Source organism: Vitis vinifera, chromosome 16 (genome assembly GCF_030704535.1).
Source record: "Vitis vinifera cultivar Pinot Noir 40024 chromosome 16, ASM3070453v1".
Classification (NCBI taxonomy): domain Eukaryota; kingdom Viridiplantae; phylum Streptophyta; class Magnoliopsida; order Vitales; family Vitaceae; genus Vitis; species Vitis vinifera.
Genome location: NC_081820.1, coordinates 21,198,373 through 21,213,170, shown reverse-complemented (window position 1 = coordinate 21,213,170; position 14,798 = coordinate 21,198,373). Strand labels below are relative to the sequence as shown.

Here is a 14,798-nt window from a genome sequence, read left to right as displayed (position 1 = left end):
TCGGTGTTTATGAATATATTTTTACACCAATTCAATATCAAAACAATTTCCTTTTGAATACTAGTTAAATCCATCCTTTTTATGTACGAATCACAAAGCTTATTAAGTATGCAAACTTATTTTTGCCCCACAAACAAAATAGCATAGAATAATTGGTTTTAGGCTATGAGAAAGGCCTTGGACCTAATGGGTCTAAAACTCACAAAAATCATACGATGGGACAATGGGTGAACTAGCAATATATGCATCTCAAGCTGATAGTTTTACTCATAGGGGGGTGTAAAGGTGGGTATCAAAAAAAGAAAACCTTACATGTAGAATGAGAGAACTTGAGTCAAGGTGGAGATTGTTGGTAAATTTGACTCAAATTATTTATTTTTTAATTTAAGGAAAATCAATATTTGTAGAGTTTATGTTTGAGTAAATTGGCTTTTTAAGTTTGACAAGGATTCAAAAACATATCATTAAGGGTTAATCTATAAGACTTTATTAATATATGGTTTTTTTCATAGGATTTTAAAAGAGAGGTAAAAAAAGATAATAGAAAGCTAAGAAAGATAGGCAAAGTTGTTAGGAAAATCACAACACTCAAATACAATAGGAAAAATAAAATAAATTAGAGAAGATAAAATATTTACATGGTTTGACCTAATTGCCTATGTCCGCAATAGGAGATCAATTTTATAATAAACTTTAGAATGAAAAAATAACAACGCCTAAATACAATTGGAAAAATAAAATAAATTATGGAAGAGAAGCAATTTATTTGGTTCAACTTAATCACCTATGTCTATTATAAAGGGAGATTGAATTTATTTTATTATTTGTAATAGAAAAAATGTGTAATTCGGATTCTAAAAAAATATTATTTTGTATTTATGTAACTTTAATTTTATCTAAATTTTTTAATTCAATAAATTAATAATAAAAACCTAAATTATCATCATTTTAAAATTTTTAAAGAGGATCTTTATCTAATTTAAGTTTTTTTATGAAGATATTAAAATTATTTTAATTTCATTATAATAATTTTTATAAAGAGTAGGTTGTCCTTCGAAAAATAAACATTACATGAATTAATTACATATAATAATAATGATAGGATATAAGCGCATATAATAGAAATGATAAGACTATTTTTGGGAAAAAAATGTCAAAACACTTTGTATTAAAAACCTAAATTATTATAATTTTTTTAAAAGAGGATTTTTTTTATCCAAATCTTTTATGAACATATTAAAATTATTTTAATTACATTATAATAATTTTTATAAAGAGTAAATTGTCCTTAGAAAAAATAAACATTATTTGAATTAATTACATATAATAAAGATATGATATAAGCGCATAAAATCGAAATAATAAAGTTATTTTTGAAAAAAAGACACATTGTAATTTTATATATTGTATAGATAAAAGGAATTTAATGTTTTATAAGGACTTTATAGTGCCTTTTTGGAAAGAAACATTTTACAAAAATAGCCTATATATGGGGAATGAATTGTTGTCAACTGAAAGAATGATGGAAACTCAAAAGGGCAACATAGTAATTAAAGAGTTTTATTGAAGGAGCATTAAAGGTTGGTGTCAATTGAAAAGTCAATCACTAAATGACAAAATAGGTTAAATAAAAATGAGATATTTGTTGAATTACTTTTGAATAAGTAAAATGAAATGTGATGTAATCCTGAAAAAGAAAAATAATGCATTAGGTATTGGGTTGTTGAAGTTATTTCAAATTTAGAAATCCAAATTTAAATGACTTTGATGAATTCTTCAATGTGTGAGAGAGAGAATCAAACGAGTTCTTAGCAAGTTAGATGACGAAATAGGTTAAATAAAAATGAGATATTTGTTGAATTACTTATTGAATAAGTTAAATAACATGTGATGTAATCCTGCAAAAGAAAAATAATGCATTAATTATTGGGTTGTTGAGGTTATTTCAAATTTAGAAATCCAAATTTGAATGACTTTGATGAATTCTTCAATAAGAAAGTTGGTAGCAGCTTCCCACACATGGAAAAGTCAAATGAACAATGCATTAATTTCCAGGAGGCTGGAAAAGTCCTTATCTCTATATATAACAAATGTGACCGGATTGAATGCTTTCTCCTTCCTATGGGTAGGTGAAGAACAGAAAACAACACAAATACATTAACGCATGCATACATGTCTGAAAATCAACCCCACCAGGAAAAAAACTCACGCACACAAACTTTGACGCCAACTGATAATTCAAAGACTACCAATGGATGAGAGTTGGTGAAACACAGGTTATAAAAGGCCAACACTCACACCGAGCTTTCTCAAGCCAACTCCAAGCACTTGTGCACACTGAGTTCTCTTTCCTTCCTCAACTTAATCTTAGGCTTTAATTTGAGTACGTAGCTGGGATCAATGGCTTCAGTCGAGGAAATTAGAAACGCTCAACGTGCCAAGGGTCCGGCCACCATCCTAGCCATTGGCACAGCTACCCCCGACCACTGTGTCTACCAGTCTGATTATGCTGATTACTATTTCAGGGTCACTAAGAGCGAGCACATGACTGCGTTGAAGAAGAAGTTCAATCGCATATGTAAGTATATTCATGCATTAATTTCTTACATGCATAACAGTTCTGTATATATGTGACTGACACTAGGTGAGGCTCACCTCCAAGTGAATGAATGTTGCAATCTTTCTAGAGTATAGCTTTTAGATAAAATACTACAGAAAACTTGAAAATTATTTTACTTCAGTAACTAATATTCATTTCATCTGACTGTAATGGCTTGAAGAGCTGTTCTTTGAATCATGTCTCATTGCCAGCTATAATTAAGAATAACCTTTTATACTTGCTTCAATGTTAAATGCATGTCGATCATATTCAACGATATTCTATATCACTTGTTGATTGGTAAAACTAATGTGTTCATGTTATTTCATTTATAGGTGACAAATCCATGATCAAGAAGCGTTACATTCATTTGACCGAAGAAATGCTTGAGGAGCACCCAAACATTGGTGCTTATATGGCTCCATCTCTTAACATACGCCAAGAGATTATCACTGCTGAGGTACCCAAGCTCGGTAAGGAAGCAGCATTGAAGGCTCTTAAAGAGTGGGGTCAGCCTAAATCGAAGATCACCCACCTTGTATTTTGTACCACCTCAGGTGTAGAAATGCCTGGTGCAGATTATAAACTCGCTAATCTCTTAGGCCTCGAACCATCTGTCAGAAGAGTGATGTTGTACCATCAAGGGTGCTATGCAGGTGGAACTGTCCTTCGAACCGCTAAGGATCTTGCAGAGAATAATGCAGGAGCACGAGTTCTTGTGGTGTGCTCTGAGATCACAGTTGTTACATTTCGCGGCCCTTCCGAAGATGCTTTGGACTCTTTAGTTGGCCAAGCCCTTTTTGGTGATGGGTCTGCAGCTGTAATCGTAGGATCAGATCCGGATATCTCAATTGAACGACCACTCTTCCAGCTTGTCTCAGCAGCCCAAACATTTATTCCTAATTCTGCAGGTGCCATTGCAGGAAACTTACGTGAGGTGGGACTCACCTTTCATTTGTGGCCCAATGTGCCCACTTTAATTTCTGAGAACATAGAGAAATGTTTGACTCAGGCTTTTGACCCACTTGGTATTAGCGATTGGAACTCCTTATTTTGGATTGCTCACCCAGGTGGCCCTGCAATTCTTGATGCAGTTGAAGCAAAACTCAATTTAGATAAAAAGAAACTCGAAGCAACGAGGCATGTGCTAAGTGAGTATGGAAACATGTCAAGTGCATGTGTGTTGTTTATTTTGGATGAGATGAGAAAGAAATCCCTTAAGGGGGAGAGGGCCACCACAGGTGAAGGATTGGATTGGGGAGTATTATTTGGTTTTGGACCAGGCTTGACTATTGAAACTGTTGTGTTGCATAGCATTCCTATGGTGACAAATTAAGTGAAGGAAAAGAGAATGGTCCCTTCAATGTCCTATTATGTTGAATAGGAGTAAGGTATTTATCTCCGAAACTAAATTATACTCTTATACTATTTTATTATTTTTTTCTAAATTTAGATTGTAATCTAGTGATTATTAGACCCTCTTGGTGAGCTCAAATGAAACGGTTGAGTTTCAAGTTCAGACTGTTTTATCATCTTGAAGATTCCCTAAACATTGTAATGTTGTGTTCATATGAACATTATTGAAAAGTAAATTAATAAAAGAAATATTGGATTTGATAGCTCTAGTTGTCATTGAATTGGTTTCTCCTTTGCTTATATTTGATGATATATGAATGGGGACTTGTATGTAGGTAGATGGGCATTTGAATAATCCAGGGAAATATGATCTGATGTCCAAGTTGGTAGGCTGCCGTTTTCATTCATTAATTTATTTTTGCTTTTGTCTTTCTTCCTCCCCTATGCCTGTTCTTCTATTCCTCCGCTGGAAGTAGGAACTGAGAAAGTATTCAACTCGATTACGTTTCTTTGGCTTTCTCTGCTTAGGATATCGTCCTTCTATATATGTTTGAAAATAAGGGCAATAAAAGTTGTGAGTAATTTGAAGCAACCTCAGCAACCGGGTAACTACCACCGCCGGGAGAATATCCATAAAGAATTATGCTCGTTTTAGGTTTTGATCTAATGTCCATGTTGGTAATGTCCATGTCGGCGCTTCCATGCATGGTACAAAGAGCAGTAAATTTAAAAACAGAAAATTATTTTTAAAATTTGCTCTATTTGTTAAAAAGAATAAATAAATAAAAATAAAAACAACTTTTTGTCTCCAAGCTGGGAGGATCACTTTCATATGCCCCACATACCATATTGTTTGACCATTGAGTTGGGATTCTTGACTTCTAAGCTAACGATTCGATATTAATACAAAATTTTATGAAATCTATAATGAGGTAGATTATATATTCAAGTCATAATAAAATATCAAAATACGACAAAATTTGTCACATTAGATAATAACGTATAAAAATTAAAACACAATTATTTGATATACCACTAAAATAAGATCTATATAATTTGGATGTATTTAAGAATATAAAAGAAATTATAATATATGTATCATTATTTTTTTTAAAAATTATGTCATTTTATTTATGAGCTTATATTTCTCTTGAATTTAATCAATATATAAAAGATATAAAAAATATTAATTTATTAAAAAGATTTTCATGATAGTTTTTATATATTTAATAACTAGTTAAATGAAATTTAAAAATAAGATGATTAAAATTAATTTATTTATTAAAATTGTATTTAAATATTTCATTTTTTATATGAATATATTAGAAATATTAGAAGATATAAAATTAGTATATATAAAACTTATGCACATATGTTAATAGGGATGAAGTTTTGCGCTTGGCGAGGTCATTCTAGATGCCATCGTGGTATAAGGCAAATCCCAATAAATTTGGTGAACATCTGAAAAAACTTTCTATGTTGTAAAATTATAAAGTGAAAGGAGAAGAAAACAAGAGAAATCAAAATGTAGGAAGAGAATAGAATGCACGGGAAAACTCTATATTCAATTTCATTAGGGGTCTCTTCCTTTTATAGGGAGTTACAAGAGATATTTATGGATGATCATCCACAAGTTACCATAGTGGTACAAAATCTCATATTTTATAACACTCTCCCTTGGATGATCATAAGAATATGCCTCATTAAAACCTTACTAGGAAAAACCCTATGGGAAAAACCCTAGTGAAGGAAAAAGAGTACAATATTCTTTTGGATTACTATAATTGCCTCGTTAAAAACCTTGCCAGTAAAACCCATTGGGGCAAAACTTGGACGAAGGAAAAAATAGTGCAGTATATCCATATTATCATTCTCCTCCTCATGTAAACATGATTATGATTTCTTCAACATTTCAAATGGTAGATCTCTCAATCTTCGTATTCCAAAGTCATACTTTAACTTTTTCAATGCGGTCGAAGGTAACGCCTTTGTGAATAAATCTGCTAGATTATTGCATGATCGAATATGTTGAACATCGATCTCACCTTTCTTTTGGAGCTCATGAGTATAGAATAATTTAGGGGAGATATGCTTAGTTATGTCACCTTTTATGAATCCTCCTTTAATTTGTGCAATACAAGCAACATTATCTTCATGTAACTTGGTTGCATTGCCTCTAATGGAAGGTAGTCCACATGTTTCTTGAATATGTTGGATCATTGACCTTAACCATACATATTCACAACTTGCTTCATGAATTGCAAGAATTTCTGAATGATTTGATGACGTGACCACCATTGTTTGTTTGATAGATCTCCATGAGATAACAGTACCATTGTAATTAAACACATACCATGTTTGTGACTTACCTTTATAAGGATCTAAAAGATATTCTGCATCTGCATATCCAAGCAATTGTTGCTTTGATTCTCTTGAGTAAAATAGACTCATACTAGTAGTTTCGCAAAGATAACGCAATATATGTTTGATACCATTCCAATGTCTTTGAGTTGGAGCGAAACTATATCTTGCTAATAAATTGATAGAAAAAGCAATGTTTGGACGTATACAATTGGCAAGATATATAAGTTCACCAATAGCACTAAGATATGGTACTTCAGGACCAAATAATTCTTCATCATTTTTCGCAAGGACGAAATGCGTCATTTTTCACATCAAGTGATCGGACAATCATTGGAGAACTTAAAGGATGCACTTTATCCATATAAAAATGCTTCAAAACTTTCTTAATGTATGTTGATTGATGTAATAAAACTCCATTTGGAAAATGCTTAATCTGCAAACCGAGACAGAATTTTGTTTTTCCAAGACCTTTCATCTCAAATTCATTTTTCAATTAATTTTTTGTTTTTGTGAGCTCTTCAAGAGTTCCAACAAGATTTAAGTCATCAACATACACTGCCATAATTGCAAATCTGGTTTCTGATTTCTTAATGAAGATGCATGGGCATAAAAGATTATTCATATACCCTTCTTTTAGCAATTATTCGCTAAAGCGATTGTACCACATGCATCCAAATTACTTTAATCCATACAAGGATCGTTGTAACTTGATTGAGTACATGCTACGAGGCTTTGTACAATTTGCTTCAGGCAATTTAAATCCTTCAGAGATTTTCATGTATATATCATTATCCATGGATCCATATAAATATACTGTAATAACATTCATGAGACGCATATCTAGTCCTTCTTGGACTGCCAAACTAATTAAGAAATTATATGTGATTGTGTCCATGACGGGAAATAATGTTTTCTCATAGTCAATACCAGGTTTTTGCGAGAAACCTTGTGCTACTAATCACACTTTATATCTTATGATCTCATTATTCTCATTGCGTTTTCGTACAAATACCCCTTTGTACCCAACAGGCTTTACATCTTCAGGTGTTTGGACTACAGGTCCAAAAACTTCTCATTTTATTAATGAGTTTAACTTTGCCTGTAAAACTTTTTTCCATTTTGGCCAATCATTTCTATGTCGGCATTCTTCCACATTTCGTGGTTCAAGATCTTCATCATTTCTTATGAAGGCCACTTGGAAAGTGAAAATAATATTATTTTGATCCAATTTTTCTCCCGTGTATACATAACTTACTAAGATCTCAGAATTTTCGGGTACTTATGCCTCTTCAAGGGCTTTTTGTTCAATATATGTGCCTCTTCAAGGGCTTCTTGTATTATTTGTGCCTCTTCCAGGGCTATAGATTTATCAATTTTAAACTGATCAGTTATTTTTTATGGCCTCTTTTAGAGTGCTAAGTTTTTCTTGGGTTCTCCTCTTCCGGAGAGTTACATCCTTAGAGCCGTTAGGTCTACCACGCTTCAAGCGTATCTTAGATTAATTTGTTAACTGTCCTACAAGGACATCAATCTGTGCTAGAGTATTTGCAGCCGGGATATATGATTTTGTCACTTTCTTTGTATCAATAAATGCATCTTGTAATTTATTTGTAAGATTTTGCAAATGAATAGTCCTTTGAACTTCTAATTCACATTGATTTGTATGAGGATCAAGATGAGTCAAAGTCAATGCATTCCAAATAATTTCACGCCGTTCTTCTGGAACTGGCTCTTCTCCCCCTAACGGTGAGAAAATTGTCTCATTAAAATGATAATCTGCACAACATGTCATTCTACCTTTTAAGTGTATAGGTAGACTAGTCACTAATTAAAAACTTCTGGTTTTGTAATGTACATCCATATGACCTTTTACCCCGGGGGACCAAGTTGGTCTTACAAGATTCTTCTGGATCTATCATCGTATAAAGTGTCATTCACATGGAATCAAATACTACTAGTGACATAGTATAAGCTCTTCTGGAGCCTTTAATCAGGTTTCTGTCACCTGATATAGTATTAACATTGTTTGTCATCAATGTTGTGCAATTAATGAGACAAGAGTTTCATCAAATTAATAAGTCATAAAACATTGTCATAAAGACTTTGTCTTTGTAGAGTTGAAGAAATGTTATCATAGAGAAAGAATTAAAATCAATGGAAGAATATTAGTCATCGATGATGACTTAACTTAATAAGTTGTGTAAAAGCAATGAGAGCATATATAACACAATAAAACAAATATGAAAAGATAATTTAAAGTTATATATTTCGTAAGTATCTCACACATTTGATTTTGTAAGTGTTGAGCAATTTATACATGAAATAACAAGGTGGTATTTCAATAATCAAACTAATTGTAGTGATGGATCAATATATGAGAGAGATTCATATATCTTCAAGTATAAATAAAGAAAAGAATTTAAATGATAAATAATAAAATGTGAAATAAACTATAAAAGATGAACAATAAACAATGTGTTCAAAGATGATAACAAAATAAACCTATTTGCAAATAACTAAACATAACGTTTAATCATAACAAACATTTCCATCACCAATTAGATGGTCAATTTTCCCATTAGGATTCTCAAAGAAATCTGAAACATCTAAATGGGTTAGATCCACTTGGCCATCACTATCAATGAAGTTCATTTCAACTTCCATTCCTTTTATTCATGCTTAGTAAAGGTCGACCAAATGTTGGGCGTACGATAGGTATGCAACCAATGCCCCTTCATACCACATTTATAACAATTATTCTCATGGTTCTTAGGAGGTTTATCTTGTAAACACTTCCCATTTTCTTGTTTTACCTCAGTATTATTCCACTTCTAGTGGTGCAATGAGGTTTTTCTTTTTTGAGAATTTGGTGAATTATTACTATAAGAACCATGGTATTAGGGATTTCTTCCATGACCACGACCTTGTCGTTGTCATCGTCCATGAGTTTGGGACAATATTACATTCACTTCAGGGAATGATTCAAATCTAGTTGGACGAGATTGGTGATTTCTCATCAACAGCCCATTTTTGTTAAACATTCATGGAGATGATGACGAAGGAAAATCAGTGTTTTTGCATGATCCTATAGGGATGCTTGATTTCCTTCTTTAATCATAGCTCCAAGATTCATTAACATTTTTGTTTTGAATAAGTTCTGGTTATACAAGAGAATTAGAAATTGTATGCATAACTTCTGGCTATGAAACAATTGTTAATAAAAATTGTTTTCCATAATTCCTGTTGTGAAAAATAAATGAGTACGAAATAAAAATTAAATCCAATATTTTTCATAACTTTGAGTTATGATTATTTTGCCAAAATAAGAAAATATTCAAATTTGTACATAGCTTCAGGCTATGAACTATTTATGTATAACTTCTAGTTACACAATATAATTAAAAGAAATTAAAAATTAATATATTTCATAGCTTCAGACCATGATTATTTTGTCAGAATAAGAAAATATTTAAATTTTTACATCACTTAGGCTATGAACTATTTTTTTTTATATAAATTTATATATAGATTCAGGCTATGAACTATTCATTAGGTAGATTTGTGCATAGCTTCGAGCTATGAACTTTCATTATGTAGACTTCGGGCTATGAACATTTATTTATTTATTTTATAGCTTCTGGCTAATATTGTTTGGTATAACATCCAGTTATACCGTATAATTAAAAATAAATAATTAGAGATCATATAAATAACTTCTAATCATGTATCTGTAATTCTGTAATTTTTCCTCATAACTTCTGGTTATAGAAATTGCACATATTTTTCATAACTTCTGGTTATAGGGATTCTACATATTTATGTATTCAAATAAAATAACTTAAAATAGAGATCAAAGGGTAATAAAATAGAAATTCATGATATAAGTTTATCACATACTTTTTCGTGAGAAAGAAGAGAGAAGATCTTTCCATTTTTCTGAATAGAGAAAAATCTTTCTATTTCTTTTGTAGAGACTAGTCGTGCTGATAATGTGTTATAAAATTGTAAAGTGAAACGAGAAGAAAACAAGAGAAATCAAAATGTAAGAAGAGAATAGAATGCACGGGAAAACTCTATATTCAATTTCATTAAGGGTCTCTCCCTTTTATATGGAATTACAATAGATATTTATGGATGATCATTCACAAGTTACCATAGTGGTACAAAATCTCATATTTTATAACATTCTACCAATTATTCACTCCTTATATCATATTAGCCATAATCGATACACTAAAAAATATTTGATCTTTTGACGTATTTTCGCAATATTTTAATATATGGTTACAATAGATTAATTCTTACATTTAGATTGGATTAATTAAGACTGTGTAGGAGTATTAACTTAATTAGATTAGGAGTTCTATAATGAGTGATACTTCATTGATGATTTGTATAAATAAGTTGGATCATCTCTCTTGTCCAAGCACAATACTCACATACATTTAACCATAACTTAGTTTGTTTGATTACGATCTCAAAATTTAAAATGAAAAATGTATAAGAAAGTTTCATTGGAGACAAAAAGACTTCGTTTAGAAGAATTTGAGAATATGCTTACTACCTTATTAGGAAATTGATATCAATGAATATATAACATTTGTGATCAATAGAGTAGGCCTTATGTGTTGGTAATTTTAACTCAATTTTTTCTTTTTGTTTTTGGGAAAGTCAATATAGTTTAGATTTGGATAAATTACTTTTTTAAGTTCAACTAGCTAGCATTAAAAAATCTTATTGTTTAGTGTTACCCTATAGGACTCTATAGCCCTATCCTTGATGCGTGTTGTGGAGATTTTCATGGAAAGTGGACTGTGCATATCTTCCTTCCGATTGCAGCCTTGTGGAGTTTAAATGGTATGTGTGGATTCTCCTCCCAATTGCGTGTAGATGGTAAGTCATTGACAGTCCCTCCAAAAGCTAATCATGTCAAAATAAAATTGAAGAAAAAGTATAAATAAATAAATAAGATAAGAAATCATGCCATTAAAAAAAAAAATATGTAAAAAATATGTCAGTTATATGTACACAAGAAATCAAGACATCTATTTATGCTATTAAGAACATCAATCTTGTGCAATATTCTATAAAATAAATAAATAAATAGTACGAGCGGAAATATAAATATAAAAATCGAATGTATATAATAAAAAGAAATCAAGATATTAAACTAAAAGCAATAAATAATAAGATAGAAATATCACACTCACACAAGTAAATGTTAGAAAGCCATTTTATGCAATAATAGAACGGAAAATGGAATCAAGTAAAAGAAAACTCACTCAAGCCTAAAACTCAAAAATGAACCAAAAACCAAACCTAAGTGAACTAAGCCTAGTGAAGAGTCTAAGTGAAAACCATCCCAAAGCGGTGTCTAAGTGACCTAAGTCTCTAAGACAATGTCTAGGGGAACTAAGTGGAAACGCAACTAAATGAAGCCTAACCTAAGATTGAAAGGCAACCAAGGTCATAGTGCAGGTCTAGATAAATCCATCAACAAAGGATCCTTGAAGGTGGCTAAAAAAAAGTAGCTATTTAAGTATCGATGGGTCACCAAGGGATGATCACAAGGCAAGAGAAAAATATTAGGGAAAACAATTAGTATCACATGTGCTAAGGGGACAAAATGGAAGGTCTACACTTACATAATCAGTCTAAACTCAAGAACTTGTAATTACTGTTCACAAAAAATTACATATGTAAGCGACAACTTAAATCCATTACAAAAGTAAACTTAAGTGGGTTGGTAAAACTCAAATTTTTTGTAGTGAACAATTATATGAATTTGAAGATGAATGAAGGAATTGATCTTCATATAAATAAATTCAATAAGTGTACAACCTATATATTGAGCGTAAAGGTCAACATTGATGAGGAAGTTGAAACTACTATTTTATGGAAAGAAAACGTTTATTATGGATGAGATGTCAACTACTGATCTGGAAACAAAAATTATTAAGTAGCCAAATAGTTCATCTCATATCCAATAAGCTCTTATGATGAAGTCTAAATTATAATCTAGTAGGGGTAAATCATAGAGGAGATATTAAGATAGAAGAACTAATCATTTCCAATCACACTATTGGATATATGTGGAGTGTTACTCTTTCACAAAAGGAACGTATCATAAGATACCGTGAAGAAATGACAAAACACCTGGAAGAAAAGAAAATTCTTGAATCTTAAGAAACTTCAAAATCTATTAATTGATGTTGTTGATGAAGATTTTGATAAGGTAATGTTTTTTCTACTATAGTTGATGAAAATTTTTATGACTCTTTGATGTTTATTTCATATGGACCTCCATATAAGGAGTGGTCTGATATCTATAAGGCATGCAATGCTAATATAGTTTTAATGATAAATGGTTCAAGCACTAAAACCTTTTGGATTGGTATTGCGAATGTGAAGATTTTTTATGTTGTCAAGACACTGACTAATCTTAAGCAAGTTCTAAAGTTGAGAAGGATTCTGATTTCTTTGAAAACTCTAAGCATTGGGTTTTGGGTAAAGAGAGCTTGACAAAGTTTGATTTTGTATTTCTAAATTTTATTAATAAATTCGATCTCCCTCTATAATAGACTTAGGCGATTAAGTTGAACGAAGTAAATTTTTTCTTTTCTCTAATTTATTTTACTTTTTCCTGTGTGTATTTAGGTTTTGTGATTTTGCCATTTTGAATTTTATTATATATTTGATTTCCCTTTATAGTAGACCTAGATGATTAGGTCGAACCATGTAAATCGCTTATCTTTTCTAATTTATTTTGTTTTTCCTATTGTATTTGGGTATTGTGATTTTCCCAAAACTTTCCCTATCTCTCTTCACTTTCCATTCACTTTTCTAACTCTCTCTTGAAATCCTATGAAAAAAACCACATATTTATGAAGTCCCAAAGGCTAACCTAAATGATAAGCTCTTGAATCCTTGCCAAACTTAAAAAGTTATTTTACTTAAACATAAACTATACAAATATTGACTTTCCTCAAATTAAAAAATAAATCATTTGAGTCAAAATTTCCAACAATATCACCTTGACTCAAGTTACCGCAATCCACATGTAAGGTTATCTTTCTTTGATATCCGCCTTTACACCCCTTATAAGTAGAACCATTAGTTTGAGATGTACCTATTGCCAGTTCATCCACTATCTCATTGTATGATTTTTGCAAGTTTCAAATCCATTAGGCCTGAGGGCTTCATCATAACCTAAAACCAATTGTGCTATTCCTTCTTGAATTTCATTAATGGGGTTACATCCTAAGCTTTGTGATTCCTACATAAAAGGATGGATTTAAGCAACATTTGAAAGGCAACCATTTTGATATTGAATTAGTGTAAAAATATATTCATAAAAACCAAGGAAATGGGCTTCCTTGTTGTATTCCTTTTGTTTGACCCAAATGAAGTTGGTAAAATAAATTAAATTAGAGAAGGGAAAAGATTTACATAGTTTGGCCTAATTGCCTACTTCCACTACACAAGGAGATTAAATTTATTAATAAACTTCATAAATACAAACTCAAACACCGTCAACCTCTATCTGCCCAAAATCTAAGACACTCTTTGCCTAATTCTCATAGCTCTTTGTTAACCTTTTCACTCTCTCTTGAAATTATATATAAAACAACATATTTACAAAGCCCTATGGTTTAAATCTAAATTAATAGTTTCCTAATCCTAGTCAAACTTAAAATGGTAATTTACTAAAATACAAACTCTATAAATATTTGACTATCCTAAAAATAAAGAACAAATTATTTGAACCAACTTCCATAAACCTTCACCTTGACTCAAATTCTCTCAATCTTGCATAATTAATGATAATAAACATGTATCAAGTTCAAATTCTCATACAACTAGACTCAACAAAATTATATATATATAACTTCATTCCTTTTGCAATTAGTATCATCCTTATGCCATTGAGTACCCTTAGTTGAAAATGGAGTCTTAATCGTCTTGTTGCACTCTTTTACTTTGATAACTTCTTTATCACTAGCAAAATACTCTTCATGGTGTGGCTTCACCTAAAATTATCTTCTCAATCAAGGTGTATAAATATTTGAACTTTTTCTCTTTCATAGCTATCAAAGTACCTTGATTAATTTTTATTACATAGTTATTTGCTGAAAAATCATAACCCAAAGAGCCCCAAGCCCCCCAAAAAATTATACTCCTTAAATTAGGAACATGCATGCTTAACATTACACAATATCCTCACAACACAATCAAACATCTTCACTATCATGGTGTCAATCCTGATCAATTTAGAGCTTGATTCATTATCCATTCATATAGTACTAGCATCACATTCATTATAGATATCAAACCTCTCCTTATTTGGGCACATATGAAAAGAACACCAAAACCAAAAATCCAAGAGCCAACAAAAATTTCATCAAGAATATTAGTAGAGCCTCATGGGATTCAAGATTTTTCCTTGTTTCTACATGCTTTGTCAATTCTTCATAGTGCC

General features: G+C 31.2%; 1 protein-coding gene across 1 annotated transcript; it reads left to right on the top strand.

Moving 5' to 3' along the window:
• The first annotated feature begins 2,273 nt into the window (after nucleotides 1-2,273).
• LOC132252565 (stilbene synthase 2) lies at nucleotides 2,274-4,218 on the top strand. Its single transcript, XM_059743469.1, has 2 exons — nucleotides 2,274-2,578; nucleotides 2,935-4,218. The coding sequence occupies exons 1-2, from the start codon at nucleotides 2,401-2,403 to the stop codon at nucleotides 3,933-3,935; spliced, it is 1,179 nt and encodes a 392-aa protein (XP_059599452.1). The 5' UTR covers nucleotides 2,274-2,400; the 3' UTR covers nucleotides 3,936-4,218.
• Nucleotides 4,219-14,798: the final 10,580 nt, after the last annotated feature.